At 39.0% G+C, this 25,794-nt stretch overlaps 2 protein-coding genes across 5 annotated transcripts in view; one reads left to right on the top strand and one right to left on the bottom strand.

Moving 5' to 3' along the window:
- Nucleotides 1–1,844: 1,844 nt before the first annotated feature.
- FBXO9 (F-box protein 9) lies at nucleotides 1,845–21,472 on the bottom strand. 3 transcript variants are annotated; one of them, XM_081189156.1, is made up of 13 exons: nucleotides 21,129–21,471; nucleotides 18,419–18,496; nucleotides 17,113–17,271; nucleotides 15,805–15,862; nucleotides 10,086–10,185; nucleotides 9,319–9,449; nucleotides 8,389–8,503; nucleotides 6,421–6,539; nucleotides 5,876–5,966; nucleotides 5,065–5,160; nucleotides 4,695–4,788; nucleotides 3,320–3,474; nucleotides 1,845–2,428 (listed from the first exon to the last, which is right to left on the bottom strand). In XM_081189156.1, exons 1-13 carry the CDS (start codon nucleotides 21,129–21,131, stop codon nucleotides 2,320–2,322), a joined length of 1,308 nt encoding a protein of 435 aa, XP_081045282.1. In that variant the 5' UTR covers nucleotides 21,132–21,471; the 3' UTR covers nucleotides 1,845–2,319. The 3 variants fall into 3 exon arrangements, with proteins under 3 accessions (XP_081045282.1, XP_081045283.1, XP_081045281.1); XM_081189157.1 differs by lacking the exon at nucleotides 17,113–17,271 and having other exon boundaries at nucleotides 21,129–21,472; XM_081189155.1 differs by lacking the exons at nucleotides 17,113–17,271; nucleotides 21,129–21,471 and adding an exon at nucleotides 19,155–19,307.
- A 187-nt stretch (nucleotides 21,473–21,659) lies between these two features.
- The window catches only part of CILK1 (ciliogenesis associated kinase 1), a 30,205-nt gene continuing 26,070 nt past the window's right edge, over nucleotides 21,660–25,794 (top strand). The window contains exon 1 of one of the 2 annotated variants that reach the window (XM_081189118.1): nucleotides 21,660–22,028. The gene's annotated coding sequence lies outside the window, so the exon portion shown is untranslated. Of the gene's footprint in view, nucleotides 22,029–22,341; nucleotides 23,699–25,794 lie in introns of those variants that run through there. The other variant, XM_081189117.1, reaches the window with a different exon arrangement.

Here is a 25,794-nt window from a genome sequence, read left to right as displayed (position 1 = left end):
CAGAACATGGTTAAAAAAGACAGTGACTTTTTTTTCAATCTGAGCAAATACTTCTGCTTGGTTTGAATGTGTGGATGGGTTAAAAGAACTGACCCTGAGCACTTCTCTTTGAACGGAGATTGCAGATGTGTGAATATAAGTTGTGTCAATTTACTCAAGAGTTCAAAAGTGCACCGGCAATTTATGTTTAAAGTAAACAACCTGTATTTGCAGTCATACAACTCTAGCAATAGAATTCAAAATACTGCTAGAATCCAGAGGTAAGCAGACCTACTGTATCCCGAGGGACTTTGGACTTAAACTTCTAAAAAGTCTTACACAAAAGCCTGGCAAAGCACTTTTGAAAACAGCAGCAGCACTTCATAAGCTATTTGTAACAGCGCCAGCTAAGGGGAGGAAATCTACCACACCTAGATAGTTCTTTAGATCCCAGCCAATAGGTTGGATGCTCAGATAGGTTAGTGGAGCCTCTATGCAATGGAGCTCTTTTGTCCTACAGCCCCTTCCTTGGACCTCCAAAAAGCTTGTCCTCTGGAATGATACGTGATGAGACAAAGGGGCGATGCAGCAGGTCACTTCTGAAAGACATCTGTGGACCCAAGCCATTGTCTCCAAGTTTAGGCTGTGACCCCCCCAAAAAAAGGTTAATAAAGAATGCATTTAATTTTACTCTATAATATATTTTGAGATTTTGCCTCGTAGCTATGAACCATAGCCCCATGCTTTGTCCTATAAACTGGCAATTTGTTTTATTTTAAAAAGCCTGTCTGGTGTACTGAATAGAAACACTATATAGACTACAGAGACTTGAGTTCAAATCTTGACTCAACAATGAAGATCACTGAGTGGCCTTCAATAAAACAACCTTCTTGTCTAACTTACTTCATAGGGATGCTGTGTGGATAAAATGATAGCAAAAACAAGCATATTGTTCTGAAGTTCCTGGGTCAAACCTACGACAAATAATATAAATCGGCATTTTAAAGGGATGTGCTCGATTGTAAATAAATAAATGTAACACAAACTGGGAGAAGAAAAACATTTAGAAACTTTAGTTTTATGTTTGTAAGTACATATTTATGATAAGCGTCATACAGCAGTTGCATTCAACTCCCAAAGTACATACGCAGGAGAAGCAGCACACAGTACCTGAACATCTGTAGGAGTCCCCAAAAGCAAAAAAATCAGTTTAGTGTGACAAAACACCCAAGGGGTGTGCAGTATTCTTAACAGTTAGGTGAAGGGTTAAACAAAGAAAAGACAAACATACTTGAGTACAGCCCTATTCTCATTTGCATAACATAATTCAAACAAAAAAATTCCTTCCAGTAGCACCTTAAAGACCAACTAAGTTAGTTCTTGGCATGAGCTTTCGTGTGCATGCACACTTCTTCAGATCTGGCAACTTCTGTTTCAGTGTATCTGAAGAAGTGTGCATGCACACAAAAGCTCATACCAAGAACTAACTTAGTTGGTCTTTAAGGTGCTACTGGAAGGAATTTTTTTATTTTGACTATGGCAGACCAACACGGCTACCTACCTGTAACTGGAACCATAATTCAAACAATGCACTTTCAAGTTCAGTGCTCCAAATTGCTTTCTTGAAATCCTTTCCTGGATGAAGAAGAGGAGAGAGGCAGCCAGTTCCCCAATGCGACTTCTCGCTCATCTTCTACCCCTTGCAATGCAACAACTACTAGTTGTTGAAACAACGTGATGCCAAAACAGATAGCAACAACTGAAGCTGAACTTCTGACTTTGCTTCCCTTGCTTAATTTTTTGGTAAGGCTTCAGCTTACAGCAAAGTCAATGTCTCTTCTTGAAAGGCAACCCAAATACATGTATTTCAAAGTAAACATTTATTTTACATTTGTGTAGGCCACACACAGATGTAGGACAATTTCTTCACATTTTGAGCCTTCCCCCAATGCACGCACACCATGTCTTATGTACAGCAGTAGGTTTAGAACGATTCCTGAACTTAAGGTGCATAGGCAGATGAAGCCTTACGCTGGAAAGAGAACAGCTTATAAATTTGCTCATAAAATGACATGGCAAAAATGCCTTTTATGTTATCAAAGTCTTTTCACAACATAAACAAGTTTAAAATAATGTGTAAACTTGACTTCAGAACCAATAAAATAACCCTGCCACCCTAAATCAAATTATTTCCAGTATATATCTTTCAAAAAGATCCCCCATTTTTAAAATAAAATTCATATATATATATATATATATATATGTATATATATACACACATTTATAACTTAAGTGTTGTTTGCTGTAATTTTTCATGCAGGAGTAAGAGATGTGACCTTCTTAGAGAGGTCTTTCTGAAAATGCAGTAAAGCTCTTCACTCGTGCAAAGAACAAAGGGGTGTACATCTTGTCGATGTCAAAAGAAGAGACTGCTGTTTCACCAGTAGACCTATAAAAGATATTACAGAAACACATTAGACCGGTGCTGCAATATTGCAGAAAATGGTACTGAAGACAAAATTCAGCTCCCCCAAAATCTTAAGATTTCATTTTATTTTATTAGTTTCTGTAACTTATGGCTGCACTTATAGTTGCAAAAATGGATCTGAAAGCCATGTGGGCCAACACCTTGTAAATGCCAGGGGGGGAAATGGAATAAGAATTCCAGTAATCTCATGATTATGAGTAATGCCACCTCATAAAGCAAATAATTATTTGAACCATTAAAATTTACAAAAAAGAAAACCAAACCCTGCAACTGTTAAGTATTAAAATTATCTAATCTCGATTTGTAAAAGCCTGGGGAAGCAAACATATCTTCAGCTGACATCTGAATACTGTATATAGTGAGGAGAACAAATTTATCTTCTAGGGAATGGCATCTCCAAAACCAGGTGCCACTACCAAGATGACCCTGTTGTGCATTCCTGAACCATGGATTAATGCAGGACAACACAAGCAAAGCATCTTCCCCATCAATCTTAAGGACTGAGTTGACTGTACCAAGCCTCATCTATTTACGAATTCTTGTAGTGGAGGAAATCCAATTGTTTTTCTTTCGCTAATGCATCCATCAGTGGAATGGGCGTAAAGGCAATTTTTAGCAATTCCTCCCCCTATCCCACAGACTGCTTCAGGACCATCCATAGGGGCCACCACCATGGCAAAGCCCCCACCATCACCACTCTTCCCTACTGGTAGAGGCTGATGGAGGGGCACTGCATCCTCACCTCCTCCAGGCCCCAAACATGAGGAGTGGGACAGAAGGGCTGACTACTCTCTGTCATTAATCCCAACCAAACAGTATTCTTTCCTCTCCCCTTTTTATCCAAAAACTTACTTGTAAGTAATGTGACAAGAGTGATGAATCCAAACAAGCTTGTTGAATCTCTGGCGGCCACTGGAACACAGCTGTAGCCCTACATGAAAGCTGTGGTCGGTTTCTTGCACAGGGACACGACAGAAATATCTGTACTTGTGGTAGTCAATTGGTTTCTACATGGAAACAGAAACAATATAGTGCTGTCGAGAAAATGTAACAGTAAAGATAGTTGCCAAAGCTGAAAATCAGAGTTAAGGCTGCCGAATAAATGACACTGCCTGTATATTTCCATTTGTGAAAATACGTAGGTTCTATATATGATAACCTATCATTATCATAAAACAATCACAACAGGATGGTCAGAACTGAGAAACTGTAAGTAACAGGCGGCTTTCTGGGTGAAAAATCATCACCTAAGCAGTTTGAGTTTATTTTACAGAAAAATGGATGCTATTTATATTTAAACGGCTTATAAAGATCAAAATATCTAAAAACCAGACTTACAGTAGAAAGCTCCTATTAAAAACATAGCAGTGGAGGCCTGCAAAAAAATTACTGGAGGAAGACAAACAGACGAAACTAGGTCCTTCTCGACACCTCTGCTGCCCTCAGCTTACCTCCCGTAAAGTCTTACCTCCACCTGAATTTCTATCCCTTGCTTCAACTGATCCCTGTCCACTTTCTCTCTCTCCCTGCCCACTAAAATTCTACTATTTCTTGCCCATAAGCTCACATTCCTCCCCCTAAACCCGCAGCTAACGGTCATTAGTTATTTGGTTCAGAGCAGCAGCAACAACAGAGAGATCACAAATGAGGCATAATCCAAAGGCATGAGCAGAAACCATGTATTTGCCCAACCCCCTTCATTTATCTCCTTCAAAAGAGATTACAAATTGTTGTTAACTCTGTGTACATTTAAACAGCATTTTAAGTAATTGGTAATTAGGTGATACCAGAAGGCAGCTTAGCATAGCAATAACAAAACAAAAAACTATACTTATGGGTTTTAAAAAGGAAATTGAGGGCCTTTGTGGAAGTACTTTGGTGGTGTATGTATCTTCTATTTATTTTGAAAAGTTATTTGTCTATCTGTTCTCTATGCATCTTGATACTTAAGATATTGTAACCAAATTTCACATAATTGTTCTTGAGATTAAGAAGCAGGTTTTTGTCTATGTTTGGATAAAGTTTGACAACATTTTGAATCAAAATGGCAGGCCGATTCTATCAAAAGTGAACTGATTTTTTTGTGTGTCTTGGAATTTCCAAGCAACGCTGGGAACAAGGCTGATAGCTTCTTTTCTATTAAGAAATTGTGTTCAAGAAAGCATTTACTGCTTTCTTGCTATCTTAACCAATGTCTCAGTCCTCTAGCATTTGGTTTCATATGTACCTCTTCCTTCTTCTTTGTCATTACAGCAAATACTTTGGTTTGATTGTCCGTATCCTGGGAAAGGCGATAATGGCCAAGCAGGATTGCATCCGTTCTAAGGTTTAGAAGGAAAAGACTCCATTAAAATATACTTCTCAAAGAGCTGACAATACTTCACAGATACTGCTTTCCTCTCTTTTAGTGACAACTTGGGGCTGCAACTCTCAAGCCACTTAATTTGTATTTTAGTTTGCTCCTGAATGTTAATGGTACAGTATTTTAGTGCTCACACCTTACTTTAAATCCTGACATCCCCCTTACTTAAAAGACGAGGTGCCAATCCTTTCAATGCACGACAAATAAAATTCTGTGATGCATAAACTTAACACACCTTGTGTTTTTAGTTCGTAAACGAGGAACAATAGACTGAGGTTCTTCCGGAGTTGTTAGCATCATTACTTGGCCATCTGGGAAGAATCTCATGTACCTACAAAATTAAGCACATTAACCCGGGAAGGATGATTCTCCTTCTGTAAAATCACATAAACGTGAAAACAAAACAAAGAAATACAACTTAAACCAAGTTCCCATATATGTTTACATTTTTCCTACTTGAAAACAGGTGATTATGCTGCAAGGGGCTTGTACCCGCATACAAATGTCAGCGCAGTACCACCAGAACTTGTCTGACTATTTAGTTCTGACCACCAGAATTATTTCAAATAGTTTCTTATGTAACGACAGACTGCTCCCAAATGTCCCATGTTTGGGGATGTGGGAGTCTTGAGACCAGAAAGAGGCTCACCGCACAGTCTTTTGGATCTTGGTGAGAGAATGCAACAGAACAGCTTAGGTCCCCATAATTTCACAATCACAGAGATTCAATGGTGCTACTGGAGCTATACTAGCAGCACAAGTAGGAATATCAGTGTGAAGAGTTAGCACTGGGGTGTCATATCCAAGAGCAGTTAATGCTCTGTATGCTCATAGTTTGAGAAACATGGAAGGGTTCACAATGTGAAATACTGAGTCCAAGTGATTTGCAGTGGTTTCCAACTGAAAATAGAACTATGATTTAGAAATTAAAACCTTAATCCTTACGAAATTATACATGAGCATTATTTGTCAAGTTAGGGTCTTATCTGCTGCAGTTATCACTATTAAGAATAACCAAGCTGCAGTGCACGAAGAAGTAGTTGTACCTGTAATAGTCCACTTGGTGCCATGCCCTATAGAAGCCATCAAGAGACTGTTCTCCTTGACGTATGTACGTTGTCTTGCTGATGTATACACCTATGGAATAGGAAGTGAAAAAAGAGATATATCAATAAATTTATGAACAATGACCCACTGAGTTCTTAAATGATTCATGCTTATAAAGTGATAATTTTTTAAACTTTCAATTATATTATTCCATCTAAAAACCTCTTTGAAATCCATTGGATCTCTCACATAGTGATCTTCATCTTTCTCTTATTAATTTACATGCCGCAGTCCTATCCACTGCAACACAGTTGTAGTCAATCTAGTGGCATGAGGTCAATGCATCAAGCATGGGATATAGTCCCACCAACTCAACCACTTCAGTTTTACCAGTCATTCAACCCCTGGGCGAACTAACACTCAAACACTTCACATATCAGCAACCGACCAGTTAACATATTACATTGAGATATATTTAAATAAGAGAGAAAATGCTGCTGCAATTGTCTTAAGTGTTGCTTTTCTTGGTTAATGATTGCCTTACCATCAAATCGAACTCTAGGTCTTTCCAAAAACATTTCCCTCCATGAGGTATAAGGAACCAATTTGTTACAGGTCCTGCCCCAAACCTTCAAACAAGCCTGACGCCAGATTTCAGGGTCCCTAGTAAAAAAAAAAAGAAAACACATAAGAAAAAAAAGGAAATTGAAAATACAGGGAAGAATGTATTTGGCTATGATGTGAAGAGACTATTTATGAATGGCATTTATGCTACAGTTTAAATTTATAGACCTGTATTTTCCCCACAGTAACAAAACTGTTAGACTAAAGTTTGGAAAAATGAACCCTACACACATTACCCAGGAATAAGCCTCAAAGAACACTGTGGGACTTCCTTCTGAGTAAACTTGCATAGGATTGTGCAGTGATGAGGACGTTTCGCCTGCTCGGAGGTAAAAGAGCAGCAGTGTGGGGTTTTTTGAGAGGTGGGGGAAGAGTTGAAATCCGAGAAGCAGTAAGATTCATGAGTACTGGGGACCATGCAGCACAATCCAGAATGGGAGCTAGATCGGAGACAGAATGGGACAGCCCCAGATGCACCTTAGGTCTTTAGACCCGCAAAGCAGGAGAGCCAACCATGCTTGAACACTCCAGAAGAAATAACAAGAATGCCAGCAGCCAAGTTCATGCTGGAGACAGAAATCCGCTAAAGTTGCTAATGGTCACAAGAAGCATCTCTGCCATAAGCAGTGAAGTGGTCCACCTTTTTTTGATCCTCCTCATCCCTACCCCCAAAGGAGGCATTGCAAGGACAGGCAAGATTTCCACTATTTATCTCCATCCGGTTTGCCCCCCAAATACATAAAACAAATCTGTGAATAATTTAAATAAACCACGGAGCTGATTGGCCGGCCTGCCTGACTGTCTCCCCCCCTTGTAAATCAAAGGTTGTTCTGTTCACGTTCTTGCTAGTTGGTTGGGCTGTCAGAATAGGCAGCTGCTACTGTTGTCATTGGGAGTCATTTGGCTCACTGCTGATGGGGTGGGGGTGAGGAGGTGGGAAGTGCTAGAGCTTTTAAATGGGAATGATCTGAATCCCATGGACAAAAGGAAGGATGGAGAACTTCAGGGTAGAAGGCAGCAGGGTAACACACCACAGAGGAAGCAGGCAACAGAGTGATCCCTGTTACTTCATACGGAGGCAAGCATAGCAGCACAGTTTCTCCTGCTGGCCATGTCCTATAACTTCAGACCTCTCAAATATGTGGCAATCTAGGACCCGCCATTACTCTCATTTTGTTTGTTGCAGGAAGCAGAAAGCTGGATGTGACAATGAACTGATCTGCTCTATACTTAGCAAAACTACCTTTATAACATGGCTTTTGTTTTTCATAGTTGCTGTTTTTTTACTTTATTTTTTATAATAATAATAATAAATAATAATAATAATAATAATAATAATAATAATAATAATAATAATAATAATAATAATAAAAATTGTATAGCGCCTCTCATCCACAAATCCCAGGGCGGTTCACAACATAAAAGCACAAAATATATAACAAAAACAAGAACAAGAAAACACAAATCAATAACCCCCTCCTCTATTTTTATTCCAAGATAAAAGTCAAAAAGAACTATTCCATGAATCAAGCACAATTACAAGCACAAATTATTACCATTTTTAAAGAAGGAAATTTCATGGTTTCACAGTAAGTTTTTAGTTTGTTTTTGTATTTAACACAAGTATAAACTCTGTTTATGATTAAAATATCTTATTTGTTGTTCTAATAAGGTTAAAATGTTTCTGTAATTTTCCATTTCTAGGTATACTGTCCTGGAATTCATTTTTGTGTGAGGGAGGTGACACTATAAAATAAACACATGCTTTAAAAATACTTGATCCTTTGGCCAGTCAATTTACCAAATATTTTTAACCAAATACCCAACCCCGATTTAATCCAGACTACCAAACTATGACAGGTTTCTTAAATGAAAGTTGTGTTTGTACCTGGCACAAATGTAGAAGCCTCTGCAGACCAATGATAATTGCTCTAAAGACCTCAGGTCCAGATCACTGGAAACCACCCATCGAAAAATATACATCATCAGCTCCATTGGCAACACTTTGGAAAAAACAGATAAATAGTAATTATATATCATTACTCCAATCCTATTTTAGATAGCTACTTCCAAAATAAGTGGTTCTTTGGATGTGTCTAAGAATTATTCACTGTTTATTTAGAATTGTACTATTTTAATAAAGATATCATAACTATCTTTAGCTACATTAAGCATAGTGTGTTAGTTCCAAACAGCTGTTTCTCCAGAGACTGCTTATATCACTAAGCAAGCTAAAGTAATGATTCTGCATGTCAACAAAATGTTTACATGAAGCATGCAGCCCTCTATCACCTGCAACAAAGAATTTCAGCAACTCTCTTCTTCTGATGACAACTGTGTTGGATACATCACATGCTATCACCAGCATACAAGGAGAAAGAATAAGTAACTATCAAGAATACAACCAAGCAAGAAGTCTTTAGAGTGTTATTTAAAGGGATATGATTCTTAAAACCAGCAAGAAGAAGATGGCAGTGTAAGTTCTTACAGCAACTACTAACAAGCAGCAGATCATGGCCTTTACAAATAGACCTCCATTCACTTGGGTCAGGAAGCCTATGAAATTAAATGCAAAAACAAAAGGTAGGATTAAAAATAACTGTAAACAAAAAATAATAATAATCCCTGCATGTCCCTATTTTTATTACACATTTCCGACACTAAATATGTATTTTTAACATGGAAATTATAGTGTTAAGCCTATAGCATTCCAAATTATAACGAAGGACAGTTCAGACAGAGGTTTACCAGGCTCAAATGAAAACCCATGTCTACCTTTTTACTGTGCACACTATTTCAATATGAAAACTTCCCTTACCTGAGATATGCGTCTGATTCATATCAAGCTCAGGCTGACACAGTTTGATGGATGATTCCTGAAGAGTAAATTGCTGTTGAAAGTAGGATAGAAGGTCAGCCACCTTGCTATCATTCTCATTATCTTCAATGCTAGAAGAAGGAAGCATAAAGAGATTAGATTATCATACAACAGCCCCTTAACCATGTTTATGCTGAGCCTATTAATTTCAATTAATTTACTTCCATGCGTGTGTATATCTAGAATTGCAGCCTTGTTCCTGAAGGTAATGTTCTTTCCTATTTACATCATGTTCTAGAAACAACCTTTATTGGTTTCTGTCACCAATATTCATACTTGTCAATTTAAATGAGGGTTTTTCACCAATACTATTCTATATTTTTATAAGTAAATTTCCAGACAGGCTCTTAGTTCTGGAAATTATTATGATACAGCTCAAACCTACTCATATCTACTTTGATATAAGTACAATTGAGCTCAGTGAAACATGCTTCCAAGAAGATAAAGCTAAGGGTTCACTCTCAAGATTGCACATTTATTTGGGATTAAGCTGCATCAAACTCCGTGAAATTTATGTTTGAGTAAACAAACACATGGTTGTACTGTGCAAACTCTGCAGTTAGGCGTATTTCAACCTACTGATTTCAGAGCACGTAGGCATATCTCACTGCATAGGACTAGGGTTTAAGTGTTTAGAATTGCAGCTATTAGGCATATTCCCTCATGAGCATCTTAAGCTTTCAAAATAATATGTGTATTATACTTACTAGCTTTTCCCAATACTGTCACCATCTGGAGATCGGGTGTAGGTGATCTTAAACTCAATATCTGGGACCAGTTGCATAGCCAGACGATAGAACTTAATAGCTAAATATAAAAGTAATGTATACTTAAGTAATGAACTGCACTTACTTTACTGAGCATCTTCATGAAAAGTATGCTTATTAGCACATTTCTCAGGTTATATCTAACAATGCTGGAAAACTGCTCCAAAGGGTTGCCCCCCCACCCAGAGCACTCATAAAATACCAGGAGGCAGTAGGAGAGGTTGACCAAGATCAATATTTATTTCTGTAAAATAAATGCATGAATCCAAGTTCATTATCATGAATGGTTACCATGAAATAAGAAGTGTGTAAAACACATCTTGGGGGACAGTCTATGCCCACGAACTAAATAAATTCATAGTCATACCTTGGTTGTCAAACAGAACACATTCCGGAAATCCATACAAATTCTGAAATGTTCGGAAACCAAGGAGTGGCTTCCGATTGGCTGCAGGAGCGTCCTGCAGCCAATCAGAAGCTGTGGAGGATGTTCGGCTTCTGAGGCAAAGTTTGCAAACTAGAACACCTACTTCCAAGTTTGCGGTGTTCGAGTCCCAAGTTGTTCATGAACTAAGCTCTTCGAAAACCAATATACGACTGTATACACTTCTTACACCAACAAGGACCTTAAAGCTGAACCCCTGAATCATTAAAACTGTCCAAGGACCTATGAAAGTAGTCACAATCAACCAAAGATTAAAATGTCAGCATGTCGCCTTCTATCAGTCAGGAATAGGCAATGTGGCCTTATTTTTTCTGGTCCAGTCAAGATCTGGAATAAGGTGAAATGGGAGACCAGAGAGGAGAAATAATTCCCCTGGCAATTGTATCTTCCTAGGGAAGACTACCTCACACTATTAGTTAATGCACTAGTGCATGTTCAGCTATCATTTTTAACTGACATCAATGGGAAAGACCCAAAGAACCATGTAACTAGTCCTGCAGGTTGAGGAGGGATTTGGACTTGTAAGTCTTATACAACAGTCCCCAAACAGCATGACAAGCCACGTTTCAAACTCAAGAAGTTTGGAGAGAGTTTGTAACACAGCAGTAGCAGCTTTGCAAAAACAACTACCGTATTTTTCGCTCTATAACACGCACCCGACCATAACACACACGTAGTTCTTAGAGGAGGAAAATCCGTAGGCATGCCACCCATAGGCATTTCCTTCATAACACGCACAGACATTTCCCCTTACTTTCTAGGAGGAAAAAAAGTGAGTGTTATGGTGCAAAGAATACGGTAAGTCTTTGGAAAACAAGCAAAACATGGTTTATGCAGAGAAATGCATTACAAGCTGGGCAGATAAGTTGGCCTTCCCCCTTAGAAGTTGCAGGTATGCAATATGTCCATGGCCAGTGTATAGAATCTATACATAAGCAGTGCTTGGATGGGGTGAAGATTCTAGGGTACAGAGGCAGGCCTGGGTGTCATCAGCATATAGACACTGAAAGTGTCTTTTACCACAAGGCCTATTTCTGCTCATATCAGATAATAGTGTTTCATGAAACCTGTATAAATCCACCAGTTCTTCAACACAAGTTGGTTACTATCTCCTTTGTGACTATCCTCAAAGCAGCACTTGGGAGCCACCAGTGAGAACAGGGACAGAGAACCTATGGCGCTCCAGAAGCTAGTGAACTACAACTCCCATCATTCCAGGCCACTGATTCCTAAATTACTCTGGAAACTAGCTCTTTGAAGGGAATAAGGGTTTCCTAGCAACTCTTAGTGCCCTTAACTACAGCTCCCAAGATTCTTTGGGGAACATTATGACTGCTTAGAATGATGTAATATGACTTTAAATCTATAGTGCAGATGGGGCCTTACTGACTGTAAAAAGTATAGTGGATGTTTCAACATGTCAGTGAAAATTATGTACTCTTACTCGCACTTAACCTTCTGTTTGAATGAAGGGAATGGATCAAATGCAGCTAGATTATATCTATGCTTTATTGGTTAAAGCATGGTGCTGATAGGGCCAATATTGAGGGTTGGTCCCTGTATGGGAAAGCTGCATATTCCTGCATTGCAGGGGGTTACACTAGATTCTATGATATCAAATCCCATTGATTTCAAGGTAATTTATTTCTTGATCAATCAGTTAGGATCCCAGTCTTACAATGGTAGCTCCATTAGCATCTTTCTCATATTCTTACTGAGTAATATAGCATCTTAAGGTCTAGCTTCATTTATTGTGAGTAACTTTTATAAAATATATTACTTTTTTAAGCATGTCATTTAGTAAATGCTAGGACTGGTATTGTATTCATTTATTTTAAATGGTAACAGCAGCAGTGATTTTTATAAGGGGAAAGTTCACAAATGACCTTTTTCAGTTTAGCCATGTCCAAGTCCATTTTGAATCTACCCCAAACCCCACCCTAAAAACCTGGGCTCAATTTAGGAGGGGGTTCAATACAATGTGAACTGCCCTGAGACCTGTGGGTATAGGGCAGTATGTAAACTTAATAAATAGTAATAACAACCCTTCCACACCCTTTCCAAAATCTAGAGGCGGAAAGAAAAATATAAGCAGTTAAAGCTACACACTCCTCCAATGCTATTGGGAATCATGAGAAAACATACTTCACCAATGCTTCCTAGTTCAATCGTTATTGCATTATCATTTCCCATCATCCCTTATGACAACCAAGGAATGATCAGGCTTCTGCTATTAGGTGCCTTCCTTGCCACGGTCCTTGATAGCCTAAGTTTGGGAAGAAGGATTTGAGGGCCTGCAGGCCACCTATTATTCACCCACTATCAGCAGCAGGTGTAAAATCTGGTTTGTTTTATACTTAGATCCTTGGAATCCACCTGATGAACTCTAAGACCATTCATTTGAAATGGGCACATTCGGAATCAAGTTAGGGCAGAGTAGTGTACTGTCTACTACATATATATCCCACCTCTTATCCAAGGAACTTGGGTTGCAAGGTTCTCCTCTCCATTTTAGTCTCACAACATCCCTATGAGGTATGTTAGGATGTGAGACTGTGACTGGCCCAAGGTCACCCAGTGAACTTCATGGATGAGTGGAGGTTTTGAACCCAGGTCTCTCAACACTCTAACCACGCTGGCTTATAAAGGCCTACTGGCATGCAATGGCCCCTACATGAAAGTTGTTATAACATGAAAGAGGCTATATGATACATGAAAGGGGATATAGTGTGCAAGTCATCACACATGGAGTGTCCTACAAAAGGGCACTATGGATATCACCAGAGTTGCAGCAATTAAAGAGATTAATTTTGTGAGCATCTCTTAGATTATGCTTCCCTTCCAGTAACCTTCTGTGTTGAGACTGTACTGTAAGGACTGGCACTCTACCATATGTTTATGGTATGGTATAGATGCATTTCATCAATCTCTTTTTTATAGAATAGTACATTTGTTCCAGTGCATCTTCTAGTAATAAATGCACTTTCTCTAATCATCATTCTGTCTCATTTTGCAGAAATACCAAGTTATTCACACACACGAATTTTATAAAGTTTTTTATTTAAAAGAAAAGAAGGGTTAACATCACAGAACCAACACGACTCAGGTGAACTAACCTAGAAACCAAAATAGATGAGGTTGAAATAGATGAAGTTGCAAAGTCTTATGCGGCAAATGCAGCACAGCCTAATACAGTCTTAGCACATCACCGAAACGGGATAAAATTCTATTATATGGGGCAAGTTGCTTTATTTTTAAAATGTGGTATATGGCTAAAATTATCCTGTCCTAGCAATATTACATATTAGTGCAGCATCCCAACTGCACAAAGACAATATTCTATTGTATTTTAAAGGGTATACAAACAGTGCAACTCTATGTATATTTACTCTGGACACAGTAGAACTTTAAGAGTTTTACTCACACTTAAGTGGGCATGGGGTTGTAGCCTAATGTTCTTCTTTGACAGGAATATCAATGTTAGGATCATTAGAAGTCATTCTTGAGTATGAACATTTTTATATAAAAGCATAACTTGCTACAGCTATTCACACAAGCAGCATATTTCAAAGTGAAGCAACTATGTTAAGGTTCTTTTTTAAAAATAGGATTTAATAAGCATGGAAACTGGGACAGGAGCTAGTTTGTGTTTTTCCAATATCGAAGCCTCAGAAAACCAGAGACAAGAACTACCCTCAACAAATAGAATAGTATGCTATTTTGTGCAGGTTAAATTTAGCAAGATCCTAAAAGACTGCCCACTGCTGCCTATTCTATATGTCAAGACTACTTCTCAAATTAGAATGCTGGTAAAAATCTGTTTCACACTGAGCAATAAAAGTGAAGAGAGGGATCTTAAGAGAAATCTTATTCAAGTCAAATTAGACATCACTTTGACTTTTTTCCAGCAAAAAAAAATGGGATTTAACAGCTTTAAATTTCACTAGTTTTAGCCTTTTTAAAGACCCCCGAGAAGCTGTTTTCAGGCACCGGCAGCATGTAATAATTTCCTGTATGAAACAGTAGAATTTCCTTGAGAGTTTTTACCAAAACGTCCTCCTAAGAGCATTCAAAAATGAAGATGACAAAAGCTGCATAACAATATGTTTAGAAGGTACCTAATCACATTGTGATCAGTAAAGCCATTTAGACACAGGCCAATATTTATGTGACTTTTTAGCACAGTATCCCTTCTGCACAGGAAGCTTTCCCACGGGTGTATATATTACATTGTGCCAATTGGATATCAAGACTCAAGGGTAAATTTGCATGTAGAAGAGCTTGCTTAGCTATGAAAGTTCACCAGTGTCAATGGCACCTATCTGCCACTGACAGATGCTGGGTTTCTAAATATAACCAAATTCAGTACAGTGGTACCTCTGGTTACGAACTTAATTCGTTCCAGAGGTCTGTTCTTAACCTGAGGTACCACTTTAGCTAATGGGGCCTCCTGCTGCCACCGCCACACAATTTATGTTCTTATCCTGAGAAGTTCTTAACCTGAGGTACTACTACCAGGGTAGCAGAGTCTGTAACCCGAAGTGTTTGTAACCCGAGGTGTTTGTAACCCAAGGTACCACTGTACTTTATATCATGGTGGCATGTTAGCACACCACAGGTGAGACATTCTTGGATTTTGAATCCTTCCCAAGTAAAGGAACTAGGCTCCTGACAAGTAATAATTTTTTGCCAAGGAGTACTTGTCAATTCACACGTGCAGTGCTAATAGAGAAATGTAGCAACAAGTTCTATATATTCCAATACATACTTCAAAATGAAATTGTCAGTTAAGTTTATAAGTTCTTAAAAAGAAAAGGGCTTTAGAATCATTTATTAATCCTCACAACATCCCTGTGAGGTAGGGTACTGAGACATCTCTTCCCTCACCCTAAGACTACCTAATTAAATTTATGACTGAGCAGGGCATTTAACATGGTTCACCCAAGTCAAAATCAATATTCTAGCCAAGGCACCAGAGGCCCCATGTCATCTGAACTGTAGTTAGTGGTCCTTCACTTTTGCAACAGGATTCTTAATCAGCAGATGAGAAAACAAAACTGCCTAGCTCTCAGCTGTGTTCACAATTCTTTCCTCCTAACAATTACTGTACAAATAGTAGTTTTCACCCACAGCAGCCTATGAATTTAGTTCATATGCAACAGTTAAGATCCAGAAATTTACTGTATAAAGATTAGAACACAAACATTAGATTACCTTCATAAAGAGCCCCATTTTGTTCTTGTTCCACTGCTTTCAGGAACAGTTCTCTTGCCTGTACAAAAATTAGTGAATTGTTTGAGTCTCTTGCCAGCAAGCCAAATAAAATTACTACTCAATCATAATATATGGCAAGTTTTATCAGCATTAAATATAAAATTAAGACACACAGAAGTGAAGTTTTTCTTGTCCAACTAAATGGATTGTGTTTGTGATATGTCATTTTCTTAACCTTAAACTTTCATCACCTCGCAATACCATTTTACTTCTACTATTTGTTTTGCAGTTTTACAATTAAATTGTCCATCTACGGTAGTTCTGAAACTGGCAGTAATTCCACTCATCTGAAAATATCTCAATACAATGACCACAAGAGGATGTGCCATTGTGGATCTTTACAGCAGTTTTTCCAACAGTAAGATAAAATTATGATTTGATACTATCATGGTGACTAGCATCTTCTGGAAAAAACAGTAACTCCTTGTAGATTCTACACCTAGATCAAAAATCGGTGACATATTAAGCAAGAAAGCACCTGCGGGATGATTTCCAAAAGTGAAGTCTAAGGCAGTTGAGAGAGAAAGCACAGTCGTCAGAGCACATTACAGCTGCAATATTTCTGCCAAGTCTTGCAATTAAGAGCAGAACACACAAATCAGTGAAATAGCAAGTTTTTCCAACATATTGTTATTTTTAATAAATAAAATATGCTCCAAAATTTCCTAGAGCATCGAATGAAAAAGACACAGCAAAATAGAAATGGGAAAGGGAGATAGTTATTGTCATTCCACTTTTCTTCAGAAGAAAAACTGTCTAGCTTACTATAAAAAAGTGATTGAGGTGAATCAAGTTCTTCAGCATTTTCGGTTTTGACATGCATCTTCCTTCTGTTATGAATTCTTCCTATTTACACATGCAAGTTAAATTAGTAGGATTTTTGTCATTTTTATCTTGCTAATTTATCTATCCTAATAAAAATTTGTCCCCATCATTTTACTAATTTATCTACAATAAACATGGCTAGTCCCTTTTCTTCATTGAACTTGGATCCAGACAAGCATTTTAGGAACTCTGAGCAAAATCTTCCAAATAAATATTTTAAAGCATCTTTCTGTATTTCCCAGCTTTAAGGGTAATACGTCCATATTCTGTTAATTCAGAAGATGAAACAGAATGAGAAAGTAGGGAGAGATGGCACAGCGGTAAGAACAGAAGTAGAAAAAGTAGCCCATGCTTTTTAAGTGCTTAGCCCGTAGAGATTGCATTCCATTAGCTCACTGAAGATAAGAAGCTCAAGTTCTTTACCTTTTCCTCTTTTGCTAGTTCCAGCTTTCCTTTGGTATCTACAGCCTTTACTGAAGGCCCTCTTGCCGACGTTCTGCAGGATCGAACCTCCAAACCCGTAGAGCTCACCCCTGGGGTAAGTTCAAACATCCATTGTGCTCTGAACATCTGGAGCTCTGCCTAGAAATCCAGAAACTAAATCCAATATTTGGGTAGACGTGTCTACAAGTGCAAGATATTTAGATAATTTCTTCCATGTAATGAAGCAAATGATTCTTGGTATTTTACTTTTTTAAAAAATCTGAAGGTATTATTTATTCCAGTCAGTAACTGACATTTTGCTGCTGAATTTTAGTGTATTCATAGCTACTAATTTTAGTGAAAAAGAATCACTTTGCTGTGGGCCTTTCCAGGACAAATTTGCAAGTTTGGAAACAAGCAAAATAGATTCTGGTACATCTTGTCAAACCCAGTGCAACTGAAACATCACACAAACATGGAATGCCAATAAATGGGTTCTGACAATCATCTAAACAAACTGTTTATTATATAGTTAAGCCATCTCAGCAAGTGCTTTCTGAACAAGATTGCAAGGTCCTAATCACCAATGAATTTCTACTATTTTCTAAGCCAGTTTCTGAGTAAATATGGTGAAGAACTATTTTGGGGTATTTTCATTTGGTGAAAGTAATTGCGCTGGATCATTTAACTTGCTGAAAAATGAAGTGAATTCCTCAATCATTATTGCTGCTAAATTATAAGCTGTCCCATTTCCTATTTATTGTAAGAAAACTAAGAGTTGCAACATTCTTCAAATCCTTCAGATAAGTATGTGGCAGGTGTCACAATAAGATGCTAAGATGTCCCAATCTACACAAAAAGATAATACCCTAAAGGAAAAGGAAAAGTCTATTTGCAGAAAGAGCTTACTATAGCTCATTCTTCAAAGACTGACCAATATACACTATGTCAGTATTTTAAAGCTTGGAAGTTAGAAAGAAGCCAGGAATTACAGCATTTTGTATGAATTAATGCACTCCCTCAGATTGTAAAGTATTTCTTATCCACAGATAGAACTTACTTCTACTGCCTCTGGAATTACTTATCTTTATGAACATTATAGCACAATAAAATCCTTAAAACTTTTCAGTCCAAAGAAACAAACGAGGCACGTTATCAAATTGCCTATCTGTTCAAAGCATTCATATACATTGGCTCTAAAGTGCAGATTGGGACAAGTATACCAACGAAAGGGCAAAAAATACACAGACCAAAGAACTAAATTATGCAGATGAGTCCATGCCCTAAAATACAATAGCAGACATACCTGAAGATTTGCTTCCCCAGACCTTTCATTGTCATCTGCTCTTACCATGTCAGAGTGACAATCTTCTTCACCTTCTGCCTGAGAGAATAAATCACATGAAATTAGTACTTAAAGTCACATTTTTAATGAAATTAGTATTGTCCCATAATTTGTTCTTATCCTACAAAACACCTAATCTAAAATCATACAGAATTTTTAAGCAGATGTTATAGATGAGCCACTATTCATACTCAAAGTATACCCTCTGAAATTATTAAATATTATAAATCAAATAATAATAATAATAATAAGTAATTGCATGCAGGATTCTATGTCATTGCAACTCTGGGGTTTGTTCATCACTGCTTCATACTAATGAGATGAATATTAATTGGCTACAGTTTATTAATGGGATCGTTTACTAACTTTAGACTGTGCTCAATGGTTGACCTGTCTTCTGAAAGATAACCCCGTAGCTATTTTTAAAATGAGATCTCTTCATGCAACAGATAAATAAAAACATAAAACAGGATACATATAACCATTTACACAGCCTTGCAGAAGACAACCAAAAATGTTTAAAAAACATTTAAAGATGTGTTTCCTAAGATAAGCTATCTTTTGGAAGAAAAGGTAAGTGGACAAATACTATTATTTACTATTAAAACTAAGACATCTATAGCTAAGCTCTGAAACAGGAACTTTTCGAGTGTAAATTTAACTATGTGGCATTCTAGGTAAAGAATTATGTATTCACCTCATTTGTATAAAGCAGTGATGAACAAACACCGGAGTCACAGTAACTTGACGTACAATCCTGCATGCAAATACAGAACCTTATCAGACCATGGATGAAGTAATGCTGTATTTTATTTGTTCCAGTCTTATACGCCATTTGCTCCAGATGAAAACATAGGGCAGTTTGAAACAATAAAAAATATATAATATATAAACCAAAATGAATAAATAAAAATAAATCCATTTAAAAAACAGCAACACTAAGCCTCAACAGTATCAAGACCATCAAGGCCTGGACAAATACACATGAAAATAGACTGTGTATATGGAATTAGTGTAGCAGCTGCAACAAAGAACTGAAGGTGGAAAAATAAAAAATCCTCCCACTACCTCTCATGAAAGTCTCTTACTTCCTTTCACAGAAACCTTCAGCCACATTCACAAGAAAGCACAGAATCAAGACAGAGGGAAGAGGAGTCATTTTAGGCAGCTTGCTACTTGATTTTTCACACTAGTTCGTGACAGGAATATTACCTGGATTGAGTTTTCCTTCATTGTGGGATCCTAAAACTCAGAAAAATCTTAATTGCAACCTGCTCAAAAGCAGGTTCATACTGGCAAAACTGATGTGCAGCACCACACCCAGCTCAGCAAATGACTCATTCTTGCTACTTGGGATATAAATGCATGACACCCATAGACTATATGGAAATGGCGGAAATGACTGGCAGAATCCGAGACCAGGGAGAAGAGTCGGTAGAAGAAGATTGGAGGAAATTTAAAACTTATTTACAGAAATATTGTAAAATCTTTGAATGCTGATGACATTGAAATGAATTGAAGGGGTTCTAGCAACAAGGTAAAATGTAAGATGGGATTGATAATAGATAAACTAATAGGATATGAATTTGCTGAACCAATTCTTAAAAGGGATACAAAAAAGGGAGGCGTGAGGAAGTCAGGAAAATAAGTTAACTAAAGATGAGAAATCAAAAAAGAGGGAGTTTTGTTTTCTTTTATATGTGTTTTTTTCCTTCTTTTTGTTTAATGTTTGTATTTTGTATTTTTCTGTTTTTGTATTTTTCTGAACTTTTCTATTGATAAAACTTAATAAAATATTTAAATAATAATAATAAATGCATGACACCCAAGTTCTGAGTGCTCAATACATATACTGTATACAAACCTATTAACTCATTATCAGGTGTTAAAGAATATCATAGATAGCTTCAACTAGACTCATCCAATGAACAGATTCAAAGTTTGGGACCAAAGTGCTTTCAAAGTGGCTCAATCATTCTAAAAAAATCTTAATGCTAATGTTTCCACTATTGTATCATATAAAATCTTCCTTGAGTTCTGTGGGCCTCACTGGATGGATGGCATCAGTAGCTCTTGTATATTTATTATTATTTATAGTATTTTTATTTTGGTTAGTCGCCTCCTCTCACCATAGGCCACTCAGGAATAGAAGCTGCTGTTGGCAGTGATGAAGTCTTTTCCAAAGACCTGGGTGTTCAAGGCTGCTCCCTGTATGTATGCATGTATTTGTATATACAGTAATTCTACATATTCATATACGCATCTGCATACACACGCATATTCATATACGCGCATATACACATATGTGCACATTCATATATATGCGCGTGCACACACACAAAATAACAGCGGTCATATGCTTAATTTTGCATCTCGGTGCTCGTATCATCTGCCCTGGACTTCAAACATGATGGATCACTGGGGAGAACTTAAGAATTTCCCCTCCAACATTTCTCCCGATGACAACAGGGATGCCGTAAGGAAAAGCTGGATCAAGTCAGAATCCAGGGATCGACTCGGAAACCGGGATGGCTTCTGCAAATCCGGGACGGCCCCTGACACCTGGGAGGGTCTGCGCACGGGACGAAAAGGAGGGCAGGGAGGAGGGAGGCGCGTTCCGCCCCGACGTGCCCCGCCCCCGTCACGCGCCGCCATCGCCCCCCTCCCTTACCATGCTGAGGCCGAGGCAGTTCCTACCCCAGGCCGCCCGTCCGACGGTCGTTCTCGCGCGGCTGCGAGCGCTGTGGCTGTTTCAAGGTGTGAGCGGCCTCTTCGGCTGCTTCTTCGCGAGCGTCGGTGACGACCGGCAGCCGCGGGCCCCGTCTTTTATGCCTTGACTAATGTCTGGTTTTTAAGTTTTCTTCACCCCCTCCTCTTACGAGCGGTTAAACAAGCCGGGAAGGGAATTTTAGTAGAGTTCTCGGTCGGAGAAGCGGACCACGCAGCGGGAGTCACTGCGAGCGCGGCGTACGGCAGCCATTTTCTCAAGGAGAGAGAGAGAGCGAGAGCAGGCGGGCAGGCAGGCAGGCAAGCGCGCGAGCGAGTGTCGCCAACTGAGCCGCGGAGCAGACGAGGCGCGCGGTGCCAGATGGGACGCCGCTGTGCGCACGCGCGCAAACCTTTTCCCTCCTCCCACTCGGGGCGCAGAACCAGAGCGGGTGGGTGTGGCGAAGAGGAGGGACCTACTGTACCCAGAAGGCAATGCGCTAACGGTTGTTGTTTGTTTTGGTCTTCCGTTACTCTGCTGCCTGCCGGGAAGTGTAGGCGGCGCAGTGTATGCCGGGAGCTGCGAAAGCTTTCTTTAAGCATTCAGCTGGGCGGTGATTGGCTGGGATGAGGCTTTCAGAAACGTCTCTCCGTGGTGTGCGATGGGGGTTGTAGTTCCCGGCGGCTGAGGGCCGTTTAAGCGCACGGGGCTGTTGGGGGGTGTCAAGTTGTAAACCAAACCAACCATCTGGACTTTGTGTGGTTTCAGGCCTTTGGCTCTCCCCTTAAACTGAGTAACGTGCGTGACCTAAGCATGGTTTCCCACAAGCAAATCCCACGGGCCTCGGTAGCACTTCCTTGCCTGGTAAGTGGCGAAAGGAAGGCAGCCTAAGCGACAAGTGTTTGCCCATCTCCCATTGCCTTCCCACCACCCGAGCTACTCCCGTTTTGTATAGAGGTGCAACCAGTGCTTCCCCCAAAAAAATGTTTAGGGGTACACTCATTTTCCTACTCATGTTGAAATACTGCCCCTCAATGAGGCCAAATTTGGATTCACCAAATGTTTAAGGCACCGTGCCGGATTTACGTATAAGCTAAACAAGCTATAGCTAAGGGCCCCATCCTCTTGGGGGCCCCTAATTTTTTTAAAGGAAAACTGGATGTACATTTCCAAAATAGAAGATAAAAAAACCAATGAAATAAAACCTACATACAGCAAAAGTGTTTTGTGTTGTGTATGGACCTATTCGGTCCATAAATTACCATATAGCATATATTCAACACAAAAAACAGTGACAATTGGTTGTTGACAAAGGACAGTTGGACATATAAAGGGCCCCATTACCTTCAGTAGCTTAGGGCCTCATCAAACCTAAATGCAGCCCTGTTTAGGGGTATGCGTCCCCCCAGAAAAAAGCACTGGGTGCAACTAAGGGGAAAGCGGGCTGGCTGCATGAGGAGCCGGTGACAAATTTGGATACAGCATCTGGGGAGACAGAGAGACCCAAATATATATTCCCTTTTTTAGCTTTTGGGCTACATTCATGGAGAGTCTGATAAGCTGAACTTCTCCCTCTCTTGACAAAAGTGTTTTGCATCCATCTTTCGGTTTCTGTCTCAAGTTCTTTCCCATCGCTTTCTGCTGTTTGCTTCCTGCAGTCCTCATAAGCAATGCTGTTAGGTTTAGATTGTCCACCCATCGTGTAGGTGGCCGTTTCCTTGGCCTTTTAACATTGTTGGTAGGGAATAAGAAAAAACTCTCTCAGGCTGCAGTGCTAAATATAATTATGTCTGGTTGGATGCAGTGGGGTTTAGTTCCAAGTAAGCATAGAATTGCACTGTCCAGCCTTCATCCTTTGCTGATACTAGGCCTAAAGTACTCTGCCTAACAAGACAGGACTGAACTGAATACCTGCTCATCCCTTGTTCTTCATCTTCCTCATTTTTATTACTTCTTCTGTGTTGAATTTCAGGTTATTCTTTGGGGCATGGGCCTATCATCTTTCCTTGCTCTATGAAGAAGTCATACACATTGATGGCACCAGTGTTGTGCATAGCGATATATAAACAAACACTGTTTATGCTGCGCTTAGCTTCTACAATGATATGTATCAAAGCTCAAGCCTTCCTGTGCAGTGCCAGCGGATCCTACCACTGTTCCCTCAAAGCCTGCTGTGTTGGCTGATACATTGACAAGTTCAGCGTTCCCAGTTGTTGCTGCATGTTTGAAAACATGTCCAGGGGCCAAGCTTTGCTCATCTTAGGTTTGCATGCATTGAACTTGCTGCTTTTCCAGGAAATAGGACAAAAGTTGTGCTTGCCTAACTAAATGCCATACGGGGGAGCTGCTGAGTTGCTTTTACCAGGGAAAGCTCTTGGTTGTCCCTGCTCAGTGGCCGCGTTTTCCTTTTGTGTGTGTACAGTATGTTTTTCTCTTGGTGGGCGGAAAGCTTCCCCTTGCCCATCTGAGTGCGATGAGTCTGCCTCTGCTCTGGTTTCCTTCTGATGGAAGAATCTACGGCTTCCACTAGCAGGGTTTGTACTGGCTATACAACTGTAATTTTTAATCTTGCAGAAGCCTTATTTCCAACATTTGCAGGACTTGCTTCTCCTTAAAGGGTGCATGTGAAGCTGACAGACTTCCTTTGGAGCACTGATGTAAATTTTGTGTGTCAGTTCCACAGACATGACAGCTTTGGGGGCTTCGGAAAATCAGGTTAATCCTCAGGTTTTTGTTTATTGTCCAAATTCCTGAGATCTTAGCCATCCCTCCATGTCTGATTAAGGAGTAAAATAAGAGTAGAAACTTCATTTGTTGCTTACATTTTGAATTGTTAAAAGACGACTTTTGCTACTATTTTGACATCTTAAGAAGAGGCCTAAAACTAGTCCGCTTGCAAGAATATTCTGATTTGGCCTATAATCTACTGTGGGAAAGCATGTAGAGACATTGATAGTTTTTTTTTTAATTTGTTCGTACTGTAGCCTTTTAATGTGATTTGTTAGCAGTATTTTAATACAAATGCTTATTTTGTGATAACGGTGGATAAAAAATAAAAACTGATTAAAAGCAACAGCTATATAATGTAATCACTAATTTTCTCTTAAAGAACAGATTAAATAATAATAAAATCTGTTGTTTTTTTTAAAAAAAACTTTTTTCTTAAAAATAATTTGAATAATACAGGTCACCAGCAAAGTTATATATTGGGCAGCAGCATCTGTAAGATATTCTAAGTTTAGTAAAAACCAAATAAAATATACAAAGCTTTATTTACAGTACATAAATCATACTATATTTAGTCGTAAATTTACATAGTTTAATAGATATTCACTATTAATTAGGTAATGTAGGGGAAAGCATCAATTCAAAACCTTTAAATAGCATTTTTCCTTGCATATTTCAAGCATGATCTCTGAGAGGTCTAGAGGGTGGGTTACACAAGAAAAGGCCTTTTTGGTTTGTAATGAGTTATCATGGCCCATATACTGTTCACATTTAGCTGTTGCTTTGAATACTGAGATTTTTGTTTTATTCATTGCATTTATATGCTGCCTTTCTGCCAAGGCACCTAAGGTACCGTATTTTTTGCACCATAACACTCACTTTTTTCCTCCTAAAAAGTAAGGGGAAATGTCTGTGCGTGTTATGGAGGGAATGCCTACGGGTGGCATGCCTACGGATTTTCCTCCTCTAAGAACTACGTGCGTGTTATGGTTGGGTGCGTGTTATAGAGCGAAAAATACAGTAGTTTACATTTACTGTACAATTGGGAGGAGAAGCAAGAGAAGGAGACCGTCTGGTTGGAGCAGGCTGCTAATGTTGCCTTTGCCTGCCTCCCTCACATGCTGCTTCCTCCTTACTGAGCAGATGGTGTCTGTTGGCTCTTTGGGGACAGGGAAGGGGCATGAATGTGATCATGTCATCCATTCATTCTCCACTACAAAACTCATTGTGCTCGCTATGGAAAACTGACTCTGTAACCTCAAATAACATTATTTTAAAGAATATCTCTAGAACATCTTCTTTGCCTATCTATCTGTCTGTCTATCTTGTAATTATGAGTACTGTGTTTTGCTTTGTGGTCCCTTTCATTTATGTACTTAGTTTTCAGGTAGGAGTCACTTGAAAAACAAACAGGAGGTATCCTTTGCATTTCTCTTGATTCCCCCCCCCCCCCAGTGCAAATTAATCATATTGTCTGTGATGGGACTGAGCTCTTTGTTTTGTTTTTCATTTGCATGACTCTTAACTGTGGGAATTGCCAGCAAAGTTCAGCTTTCTCATGGTTATCTACTGTATATTTTGGAAAGTTGATTGTTTACCAGATCGCTACGCATTTGAACACCTTTAGTTATTGTAGCCAAGGTTTGCATAATGGTTTCTAAGATGAAGGAGCAGGCTTTCATCTGTGTTTGGATAAAATTGGACATACATGTTGGTGGACTGAACTTTTCAAAACTGTGCTGTTTTGAACCTCTGGTTTCAAAACTGTTGGATGCAAGACTGCTAGGGATGCGGGTGGTACTGGGGACTAAACCACTGAGCCTCTTGGGCTTGCCGATCGGAAGGTCAGCAGTTCAAATCTGCTCAGTGGTGATGAACTCCTGTTGCTCTGTCCCAGCTTCTG

Source organism: Podarcis bocagei, assembly GCF_964188305.1.
Source record: "Podarcis bocagei genome assembly, chromosome: 3".
Taxonomy (NCBI): Eukaryota; Metazoa; Chordata; class Lepidosauria; order Squamata; family Lacertidae; genus Podarcis; species Podarcis bocagei.
This window is presented reverse-complemented; position numbering and strand designations above follow the sequence as displayed.